At 38.7% G+C, this 12,579-nt stretch overlaps 1 protein-coding gene across 1 annotated transcript in view; it reads left to right on the top strand.

Moving 5' to 3' along the window:
* Positions 1–12,579, top strand: part of LOC137625997 (transmembrane reductase CYB561D2-like) — a 249,978-nt gene that overhangs the window by 213,874 nt on the left and 23,525 nt on the right. The window contains exon 2 of the mRNA XM_068357082.1: positions 8,005–12,579. This exon is cut by the window's right edge and continues 23,525 nt beyond it. Within this exon, the coding sequence (XP_068213183.1) occupies positions 8,005–8,523 (519 nt within the window). The 3' untranslated portion in view covers positions 8,524–12,579. The remainder of the gene's footprint in view (positions 1–8,004) is intronic.

Here is a 12,579-nt window from a genome sequence, read left to right as displayed (position 1 = left end):
CTCTCAGTTGAGGGACTTATCAACTCGAGTGCTCACCAGCAACTAACTACTGCCTTCATTCCCAAAATGCAAGGTTTGCAATACATGCTGACACATAGGTTTTTTGGAATACTCATGAATATTGAGTTCATTTACCTTGGTATAAAACACACATATATACATGAATCAGGACACTACTCCCCCCCCCTCCCAATCTCCTCACTCTGGGAGGAGGTGCGCACTTGCCCTCACTAGTTTATGATATATGGAGGACACTCCAACCCGGAATATGCATTGTATGTACTTAACAGAAATGCAACATGAGATATATATATATATATATATATATATATATATATATATATATAGAAATCACCCCCCCAAAAAAAAACACGTCTTCCACAAAAAAATCAAAAAATTAAATATTGCATGTAAAAATTTACGCAAAACAATATAAATAATTCCACTCATTTCTCCTTAGGACCTCTGAAACCAAAACACACTATACCCAAAGTGAGAAGAAAAAAAAATCATAACATCAGGTCAACATAACCTCATCAATAACTTCCCTCTGGTTGCAGGCAATACGGGCTTCTTGGGTGAAACGGGTAGGAATAGATATTCCTTCATCCCTCGATTTTGCTTGTCCAGGTTTACGGCACAATTTCGCAACACAACTCACTACCACCGTTTCACCATTTATTTAAATCACTACAACACTTGCACTTGCAACTTTCAACCGGTGGTCACTAGCCATTTTCCTGAGAAAATCATTCATCTTCCCGCCCTTCTCTTATAACATTAAGAATAAGGTATTCACATCTACACTTTCTCTAACACCACCTATCCTCAAGGCTGAACTTTAATCCCGCAGCCACTTGCCATTCAGGAACCGCCCCGGCCGCAGCAACTAGGAATCATATAAATACATGAATAATACAGCATCGGCCTGACAAATCTCACTTGACCTATTTAACCTCTGATTGTTTTTAGGTTCACTCAACAATGTTATACGTATTTGCACACTCAGCAAATATTACCACAACATTTTACGTATAAATTTAGCATCAACATAACACATTGATATCATCATGTTCATTTAAAACACGTCGAAAGGAGAAATTAGGTCTGTTCAAACAACAATAGCAAGGGAAAAAATTTATACTCATCAACTCGAGGGATGTCACGTATGCAGGGGTAGGGAGGAACACTTTTGAAAACTACCTCTTCAGGTACCACATGTATGTGTGCCTGATGATGTTCAGACACTGCGCCATTAACAATGATTTGTATCAAAACTCTGTTAGACTTAACCATCTTTACTCGGTACGGACCCAAATACGCTGGCTCTAGTTTGTGTTTCCTAGGTTGTAATCGTTTTAAATACACACGATCGCCCACAAATACTTTTACCGGTGCGGTTTTGAACCGATCATTATACTTTTGAGCTGTGATTTTCATTAGCTCTTTTCAAAAACTTTTCAGTGGTGTTCATTACTCTCCTCAATAGATTTAATAAATATACACGGTATTGCTCATTTGAATAATTTGGCAATTGTTGCGAATTAATGAGTACCGTATATGGTAATAGGATCCTGTCCATACACTAAAAAGAAAGGCGTGTCCCTGAGCGAAGCATTTTATGCAATGTTCAAAGCTAGCTCAGCTGTAGGAAGCATGGTGTGCCAATGAAGGCGGTCATCAGCCACTAAGTAACGCAAAATTCGCACTACTTCCCTATTATGCGACTCTACTAAGCCATTTGCTGAAGGTCTATATGCAGTCACTGAAAAGTGTTCAATTTTCATCAAGTCCATGACCGATTTCACCACCTTATTTATAAACTGAAGACCATTATCACTTATCAAAATTTTCGGGCAACCAAACCTTGTAATGAAAGAGCACAGCGCCTGGGCTAATGAATTTGCAGATTTATCCAACATTGCGTAAGTGAGAGTGCACCGAGTAAATGCATCCACAAATACACATATATACATATGTTGTGTTAACCTAGTAGGTAATGGTCCTACTACATCCATATACGCTTTATAGAATTTAATGGGAACCACCGGCCACTTTCTGGCTTCCGGTACATTGTTTTTTTTGTTCTTTGAAACAGTTACATGCATGACAACCTTTTATATAATTTTCTATAGATTTTTTCATTCCTAACCAAAAGAAGGATTCACGTGCTCTCCTTAATGTCCTATCAATCCCTAAATGCCCTGCATATGGACTTGCATGTACAATGTGGATGGCTCGTTTAATTAAAGCGGGAGGAACTACTACCCCTGTACAAAATTCCCCTCCCCTCTTCTCGTAAGCACAATGGAAGACATCATTTTCAATAGAAATTTCTCACGAGGCACATTCAGAAATGACGAATAACTCTCCAATTCCCCTTTAATCACTGCTCACACTCTTTCCATCCATTCCTCTTTTTTTTTCTGTCCCTCTCGGACTTCTTTTATGTCCCAACCTCCCAAGTCAATTAAACCCGCATCATCAGGGCATTCATTCCGGACACCCCTGGTCATGTCCTTTGTCATCCACATATATTCCCCTTCGCCGTTCGTATCTCTCTCTCTCCCTCTCTCTCTCCCGTATACTGCATGTGCATCGCGAGAACTTTCATCCCATTCTCTATTTTCTCTATTATGATGGGGGTCTTCACTATTTTGGTTACGTTCTTCATTCCTGTTTTGTGCCCTAGTTGTTACTCCAATTACTGCACCTCTAGAGAGAGCATCAGCTACCTTGTTAGCTTTACCTTCTATGTGGTGGAAACCCTTTATACTAAACTCTAACAATCTCTCAATCCATCTCGCTTGACGAGAGGTCAATTAATTTTTATAATAAAAATCACGTAAGGGGCGATGGTCACTTTGCAACTCAATCGACTGACCTAATAAAAAGAACAGATGCCTCTCTAGAACCCTAAGAATTGCCAAAGCCTCTCGATCAAATGTACTATAATTCTTTTCTGCCCCTTTTAATGCCCGGGAAGCAAAACAAATGGGTCTCTCTCTGCCTTTATCATCTCGTTGAGAAACTACGCCACCAATAGCTACGCTACCCGTCATCTGTTGTCACTAAAAACAGGCAATCAAATCTAGGATATGTGAGTAATTCATTGCTAGTTAAGGCAGCTTTCAAATGGTTAAAGACACTTTCTTCTTCCTCTCCCCAATTTATTACTTTTTGTATCTTTAAAGCATCTAAGGGTCTCAGTATCTCTCCAAAACCTCTTATGAATTTACGGTAATACCTAGCGAGCCCAAGGAACCCAGCTACTTCCTTAGAGTTATGTGGCCTGGGGAAATCTGTAATAGCCGCTACTTTACTGGGGCAGGGTTATTATGTCACCTAAAAATTCGACCTGTTTACAGAAAAATTTGCACTTTGACAAATTTATTTTCATACCATTACGTGGCAATGCTTCTAAAACTTTACGAATATTATTATGTTCTTCGGCCGTTTTCCCTGAAATTATCTCATCTAAATAAACAAGAACCTTATGGCCAATTAAGGGCGACAAACTGCCATCATTACTCTAGAAAAATTACTTGGAGCATTTTTAACACCGAAAGGAAGAAAATTAAACTGAAATAATTGATCGTTAGCTATAAATGCCATTTTACATTTACTGTCTTCCTGAATGGGTATTTGATAGTATCCAGATTTTAAATCAACAGTTGTAAAATATTTGCTACCCCGTACTTTCATAAGTAATTCTTCGATTGAGGGCAATGTGAATGCATTATCCTTAGTGACTGCATTCAATATCCTATAATCAACACAATCTTACCGAGCCATCCTTTTTCCTGACAGCTACAATTGGAGAAGCCCAGGGGGATTCGCTCTCCTCGATTATCCCTTGTTCCCTTAATTTATTAATTTCCCTTTCTATCTCTCCCTGGAAATGAATGGGTACCCTATAAGGCCTTGACCTGATCGGCTCCGCCTGCCCAGTTTTAATGCTAAAGGGAACTCGATCAATCCTCCTGGGTGGCTCATCTTCAATTGCAATTACATCGGAATAATTATTGACAATGTCACTAACTACAGGCTGATATTCTGAGGACATAATTTTCGCCCTTGCATAATCAAATTCTGAGTGCGTTCTTCTGTGCGGGCTTGAGTTGTGGCTCCCAGCATCCCATTATAAGCAATTTCACATAACTCTAATTCACACACAGAATCACTTCCTAAAACAACTCTTTTATCAAACAAATTAATTATCGTTATGTCAGCTCTGTTCTCTTTCATTTCTGTCAAGCCCTCTAATATCATATGGGCCCAATTGTCATGGGGTTTAACAACTACCTTGGTTCCTTCCGCAAGAGGGTGACACAGGGTCACAGATATGCTCGTAAGGGTCTGGGGGGACAACACTTCTCTCTCAGGTACAGCTGTTACCCTACTTAAATGTCTCTCCAAGCTAACACACGCACTTACTGTCTCGTGACTTTCTATCGGCAAAATGTACCCTCCTGCTTTTACTGTAATTGTATCTTTTTCCCAAAAAAATGCAAATTAGATTATTAGATATGAAGTTTATTCTTAGGATAGCCTCGATTCCTGGAATTCCCAAGGTGGGCAAGACAAAAAAATTATGTGTGAACTTCACAGACCCCACCTTAAACTGGACGATTAATGTTTGGTTTATGTGTAGTTTATTTCCTCCTGGCGTGTCAAGAACAATGGATGCCGATGGCTGTAGTGGATTTGAGGAGAATTTTTTTCAATCAATGAAACACTGGCTCCTGTGTCAATCAGCGCTCGGATGGATTTATCTTGCAGGTCGATCTTAACTGCTAACATTCCCAGCCGGCCATTACGAGATATGGGACACCGGCCGATGACCTCAGCTGCCATGCCGATGCCCCCTGGTCTTCTCCCTAGTGCTGCGGGGCAGAGGTCGGGGGTACCGATGGAGGTCCCAGTGCCTGCTCTGTCACGTCTGTCGCCACTGCTTCCTCGGCTACTGCTTGTGATGTCATGGGGGGGGGGTATCGAACTCCCTCCCCTCCCCATTGCTCTGTTCCCTTTTCCTCGGACGTTGGGCGGGGGGAGGTGTGCGTGCGCCCCAGTCTGCCCACCCTGGGTGTTTTTTGCAGGGCACTCTCAAGATAAATGATCGTAGGCCTGACAAGTGTAACAAGGGGGGGATCCTTGGGTGGGGCACACCACTTGTCGGTGCCCCTCTCCCCCACAGTGCCAACATCTGAAGACACTGCTAATCTGCTGACTGCATTTCCCCTTACCAGTCTGTGGGGGTCGACTTCCTCTCATGGCTGCCAACTTCGGAATCAGGCCCGTTATTCCCAGTCCTTTTTTCTTCTGGCAAACTGTCTAAAATGTTTTGTATTGCACTCACTACGTCTGCTAACGAGCAATTGTCATAGAATAAATAACCACATAAATACAGGTTTACTAATCTGCGAATATGTTTACGGGCAATTGCCTTTTTATCACCTCCTTGGAGATTGGCACTCCGGGTAGCAAACGAATCGCAATCCCGAAAAATGCGAGTTGCACAACTAAGAATGGATTCACCTTCCCGTATTTTGGGTTTGTAATTTTCTTTTAGGTCTCCCTTTCTCGCATCAGGCAAGGCATACTTCTCAATTAAACGTCGTTTTATTTCAGTAGAACTTCTTAAACTTTCTCGTGGCCAACACATTACCTCCATTGCCGGAGCATCTTTCAACAATATAATTATTTGAATGGCTTTTTCTCTTTCCGACCACCCATATGTGGCTACATCAAAGTCTCTCAAAAACACTTCAATTGATTGAAACCCTTCTTTAGGTCGTTGATCATCGAAAGGCCTAACACGTGCCTGGAGTTCTGGCAACTTTCGAACTACAATTCGCGTATCTTCACTCGGCTGTGCATGTGTACTTTCATTTGTGTGTGTTTGAACTTCGTTTATGTACGTCGGATATGCTGTGCTTGCATGCCGCTCCTGTTCTCGTTCCACCAAGAGTCTGTTTATTAACTGTTGTAAATTATCTAACTTATTTTCCAATTCTTGGGTTCTAATTTCCTGTCTATATTCTTCATCGGGAACACTATATCCCACTACTCCTTCATTCTCATCTTCTGCAGCAGCAGTGTCTGCTATGTTAGTCTTTGTGTATCTCGGCATCTTGATCTTTTATTTCACCGGCTCAAAGAACAACTTCACTCACAGCATACACAAACGGACATATTTTTTACACCTGACACCAATATGACCCGTGCAGACGGATAATGAGACGTAGGCATATGGGTTTTCTTCATTTATTACAAAAGGTTCGTTCGTAAGTACACAATACACAACTACCCTCTCAGGTTAGGGACTTATCAACTTGAGTGCTCACCAGCAACTAACTACTGCCTTCGTTCCCAAAAGGCAAGGTTTGCAATACATGCTAACACAGGTTTTTGTGGAATACTCATGAATATTGAGTTCATTTACCTTGATATAAAACACACATATATATATACATGAATTAGGACATATGTCCTCGGACAGTCTCATATATCTTCACCCTTAATATTTTCAGTAAAGGGGCAATTGAAAATATAATTTTCTATTGGTTGATGCAAGTTTCTTGATGAGTTTATGATAATCCCTCCATGGACCAATCCTCCAACAGGGTTTTCAGAAGAAATATAAATGCCAATTCCATTTTAGTTGCAGCTTCCTTGTAATCTTCATCCTTTTTGAGATTTTGATAACATGGGGACCTTGAAATTTTCAATGCCTTTTTAGGTTATCTTAAAGTAACAGCAAAGTAAATTTCAGTATTCCTTTTTGCCAGATCACAGTAACAGTTATTATTTTTTTTTAGTTACCAAATATTACCTCTGGTTGATCAGCTTTTTAGTATAATATACAGTATCACCTACAAGAGCTAGTCCAACTTATAAACATCCAATCTTTACCACAAAAGTTTTCTAAGCTCTTCAGACTGTGGCTCTAGGCTAATGATCTTCTGGTGGAACAGCCTAGAATAATTAACATCAAAGAGCTACTAAGGTTAATCTTCAGTATCATACTAAATGAATCAAATATAACTGTTATTGAGCATTTTTTTATCTAAAAATTAAAACATTATAGGAATTGCCTTCACCTCTCAGTCCCCTGCAATACATACTGACAAAACAAGTGATTCAGTTAGCCATGTGCGGATCTCAGTATCCCAGATGCATGGTCAAGTGATTCAGTTAGCCATGTGGGGATCTCAGGAGCCAAGATACATGGTCGAACAGATTAATCTGGAAGGATCTTTTTTTGCGAATTGTCTCAAAGATTGCACCTTCAGAAAAGGCTGATGTAAAGTAATGAGTTTGTATTAACAAAAATGCCTTTTTAGGTTATCTTAAAGTAACAGCAAAGTAAATTTCAGTATTCCTTTTTGCCAGATCACAGTAACAGTTATTATTTTTTTTAGTTACCAAATATTACCTCTGGTTGATCAGCTTTTTAGTATAATATACAGTATCACCTACAAGAGCTAGTCCAACTTATAAACATCCAATTTTTACCACAAAAGTTTTCTAAGCTCTTCAGACTGTGGCTCTAGGCTAATGATCTTCTGGTGGAACAGCCTAGAATAATTAACATCAAAGAGCTACTGAGGTTAATCTTCAGTATCATACTAAATGAATCAAATATAACTGTCATTGAGCATTTTTTTATCTAAAAATTAAAACATTATAGGAATTGCCTTCACCTCTCAGTCCCTTGCAATACATACTGACAAAACAAGTGATTCAGTTAGCCATGTGCGGATCTCAGTATCCCAGATGCATGCTCAAGTGATTCAGTTAGCCATGTGGGGATCTCAGGAGCCAAGATACATGGTCGAACAGATTAATCTGGAAGGATCTTGTTTTGCGAATTGTCTCAAAGATTGCACCTTCAGAAAAGGCTGATGTAAAGTAATGAGTTTGTATTAACAAAAAATAGGTCTTAAGAATATTTCTCTGTTTTGATAAGTTTAATCATACAGTATTTTCTTTTATCCATAGTTCACTGGAGCAATGTCAGAGGCTTTGTTTATTTTTACGAAGTATGGAGTTGCTTCAAGATCCACTCATAGAACAAGAGTTACAGCACACTGGATAATGATTGGCCTAGCAGCCCTGTGCCATTCTGTAGGGTATGCAGTTATCTATTACAATAAGGAAGTAAATAATAAACCTCACCACACATCATGGCATGGATTTCTAGGATTTATCGTATCAATTTTATTTTGGATACAAGTGTCTTTTGGTTTTTTTGCAAAATACCCACTGCTTCTTAGAAGTTTTTTGTCTGTAATAAAAATAAGAACAAGTCATGCATTATTTGGTATTCTGATCTTTATCTCTGGTATAGGAACAATGATACTAGGTCTTTGGAGTAGTTGGTTTGTTAGTAATGCATCAGTTACTGGTTTTTACGGTGCCTTAGGATTGTATGTCGTATTGGTATTTGCAGCAATTTTTGTGCTTGTTGAGAAATATTCAAAAATATTGTGTAGAGGGGTCCAAGCTTATTTTCAGTAAGATATTTATTATATGAACGAAATCAGGCGGCCACTTTTCATACGCTTTATACTTTAAAGCACAACTTCTCAGCAAAAGATAGAAAGAACTACTTTATTCAGGATTTCATAACCTCCACTCCATTATGTATACATCACACTAACAGTTGTCTCCTGATTACCATTTTATTATGAATCTACTCTCGTTTTGTTTTATGTCACTGACTTGGTAATGCCTCGTTACAGCTCCACAGCAATGAAACTAGAGGGGCATTCAGTAGAGAGCATGCCTCTGCCACAATAAGCAGTGTTATTTTGCTTTTAGCTCCACTGCGTACTTATACTCTGATGTATTTTCCTCAAAGTCTTAATGGATTTGTCCTTGGGTAATACCCCACATGTACACCAAATTTCATTAAAATTGGTTCTGTAGTTTTGGCATAATGTTCACATACAAAAAAAAAAATAATCCGTATTATTTTGTTGTTAGCTCCTCTGGGTACTTGTACTTCAAAGTATTTTCTTCAAAATCTGGTGGATCTGTCCTTGAGTAATAGCTCTAAATGTCCACCAAGTTTCCTTGAAATGGTTTAGTAATTTCTCCGTAATGTTCACAAACTAAAAATTAAAATTGTGATTATTTTTAAAGTACTGCTACGTCCTTGTACTTTAATGTGCTTTATCCAAAGTGATACAGATTCATCCTTTGGTCATACCCAACATGACTACCAAGTTTGGTCAAAACTGATACTGTAGTTTTTGTGTAAAGTCACTCACAACCAAACAAATAAATATGCTAACAAACAGATGAAACAGATAGGGGTGAATACCTATCCTTTGTCTAATCTTTGATTTTACTGAAGGCAACAAGCGGTCTGATTTTGCTCTTAACTCTATTGGGTATTTGTACGTTGATGTTATTTCCTTTAAAACCTAATGGATTTGTCGTGGGTCATACTCCACATGCCTTCCAACATTTGTTAAAGTTGGTTCTGTAGTTTGTTTGCATAATGTTGTTCACGAATAAAATATAAAGTACTGCTGCACACTGGTACTTTGATGTACTTTATCTAAAATTATTCAGATTCATTCTTGGGGCATACTCAATATGACTACCAATTTTGTCCCAAATCTGGACAGTAGTTTTTATGTAAAGTTTTTCACAAATACTGTAAACAGACAGGGATGAATATATAACTTTAGCAAGATCTTTGATTTTAGCAAATGCAACAAACATGAAACAGACAGGGATGAATACATATCCTTCGCCAATATTGAAGCAGTCTGCTTTTGCTCTTATTCACCCGCTTAGGTTTTTTTCTTGAAAATCTATTTGTTTTGTCCTTGAGCGTACCCCATATTCCCAACAAAATTAATTGAAATTGCTTCAGTAGTGTTTCTGTAAAGTTTTTCTCAAACAAAAAATAAACTAACAAAGTACTGTATTTGCAGTTTGCTTAAAATTTCAATAATTTTCAAATTACTGCTGTGCACTTTTACTTTGATTTACTTTATCTAAAATTCTAAAGACTCATTGGGTCAGACCAAACATGACTACCAAGTTTCGGTCAAAATCAGTACTGTAGTTTTTGTGTGAAGTTGCTCACAAACAAACAGATGGGTGAATACATAACCTTTGCAATATCTCTGATTTTGGCGATGACAAGTGCAAGAAATTTGATCAGCTTATGGTATCTTTAGTCGTAATAGTTTATTATTTATTATGTTTATCAGAAAAGTCAGAAGGATATCATCTTCTGAGTCTAGTATGATAACATTTTGTGGCGATCTTTATAAACTATATTTGTGATTTTTAGTGTTAGGGATTGCAATTTAAATAATAGGGATGACTGTGTGAATAATGTCTGGTTTTCAGAGCATGAGAAGTTATCTCTTGAAATAGAGATAGGATAGAGAGATAATGTCTGGAAAAGAAAGGGAAAAAGATGGTACAAATCAGCTACTAGCTATTTTCGGATGATGGCAGGTCAGTCTTGGCCCTTCCTCTTCCCATTCTCATCCTCTTACCACCCCCCACCTACCTATCTCTTTTCCACAACCAAAGTCTCTGCCGCCAGTTCACTTCAAACATCAAATTTACATGGGGTTGGATATTGATTAATTAAAGGAAACAGTAGATGAATTAACCAGTAGAATTTACTTAGATTTCCCACATAGTGTACCAGCTACATAGGATGCATGTAAGTGCCATGGAATGGGAGGCTTTCTAGCTTCCGCCAGAGATGCGATTTTTGTGGAGACTTAGAATCCTAAGGTATGTCCAACTGTGCCTACCTCTGTCTCCCCTGGATTGATACCATTTTTGGGAACATCAGCTCACACAAGTTCAGACCTTTCTTCCTTGGTACGGTATAGTAAGGGTAGGACTTCAAAATAATCTTCCTCAGTTGTAATCATGAGGGTTGGCAGCTTCATTTGCCTCTGTACACCCAAATCAGTTTTTGTTTATGTCAGTTGCTGTGCAGTAACCCTTAGAGCTGTTAAGCTCTTTCTCCAATGCTTTTGCTCTTGGCTTTACCAACTGCTTATTGATGGCTAATAAGCCTTGGCTCGAGTTTAGTGTTTACAATTCTGGGTCTTGTTCCCACTTTGGAAAGGATCTTAGAGACCTTTTCATATGTAGATTATTTGTGAAATCCTTAACAGCTTGTCTATTTACTAAACGTGATGCTTTTGTGGTCTCAGGCTTAGGAATTAATTAAGTGCCTTGACCATTCTTTCATTGATCCTTTTTTTAGACAAATTAAAGGTAGTTGAGGAACTGGCAATTGCAAATGAATAAGTAGATCTGATTATTCAGCTGTTAAGTGTACTCTGCTCAAAACTCACCGTAAGCCCAACATATTGACACAGTCAACTAGTTCAGATTCAACTAACACCCCTTTGAGTCTGTTGAAAACTGAGGATCCTTTAAGAAACTTTAGGTTTAGGTCGAGCCTCACCAATGAAACTTTCAGCCCTCAAGTTTCAATAGAAGGTTCATTATTACTTTTACCATGTCACACTGAGAACTTTAGATGCAAAACATTTGGATTTGCAAATTCTCATGGAAAGCTATAGCCTTCCCCTAGCAAAGGTTCTTCCTTTACCGAATTCTCAGACTGCTTTCTCTATATATGCCAACAACAACCTACAAAAGTTCTTGACTGCAAAAGGAAATAGAGAGCCTTGTTCAGAAGAAGGCTATAGAAGGAAGTCACTACTATGAGCCCAGGTTTCTACAAACACGTGTTTTTTGTACCCAAGGCTTTGGAAGGATGGAGGACTATCTTGGACATCTCCAACCACAACAAATTTGTGGTACAAATAAGGCTCCTTTTGTTGATGGACACTTCCATTCTTGCATCACTCTACTTCCACATCCCCATCCTAACAGAATAAATAGTCACCTAAGGTTCGCATTTTGGAGGAAGATCTATGAATTCCATGTGTTGTGCTTTAACTGGAGTACAGCACTTCAAATCTTCATGAGGGTCATTGCCCTTGTTTTGAATTGACTACCTCTAGGTATTTGAGTTGTTTTTTACCCAGATGGCTGGTTAAGACAGGGATCTTGAGGAACAAAGGAAATTTTCCTTACCTATTATACTACCTTGAGACTCTCGTGGAGACGAGGAAGTTCAAACTTACTCAAAGTCGGTTGATAGTCATTTTGGGGATGAGGATAGACTCGGTTCTTTTTGGGGCTTTTCCATTGGAGTGAATAGTTGACTCCTTCCTATCTTTGATTAAGGATTTCAGGGAATGCCAACTTCTAGCAAGTAATTGAGTCTTTTGTGCACTACAGCTTCCTTGGAATTGTTCATTTGTCATCCACACCTCAGGTTGCGATGTAACGACATATGACTTTTGTTGTTAAATTCCAGCATGGAGTCCAAGAGCCCAGACCTCACACTGTATTCTGATACCTGGACAAGAGTCAGAGGTGCATTTATAATTAGGTTTCACTTCTGAGGTCTCAGTAACAAAAAGATGTCCAAGCATATCAATTCCTTGAACTTTTGGCAATCGTCAAAGCATTGACTAATGCTGAAGCCTTAGTATAAGGAAAGATTAC

This window comes from Palaemon carinicauda, chromosome 33 (genome assembly GCF_036898095.1).
Source record: "Palaemon carinicauda isolate YSFRI2023 chromosome 33, ASM3689809v2, whole genome shotgun sequence".
Taxonomy (NCBI): Eukaryota; Metazoa; Arthropoda; class Malacostraca; order Decapoda; family Palaemonidae; genus Palaemon; species Palaemon carinicauda.
The sequence above is the reverse complement of the archived record's forward strand: the minus strand, read 5'-3'. Positions and strand labels throughout refer to the sequence as shown.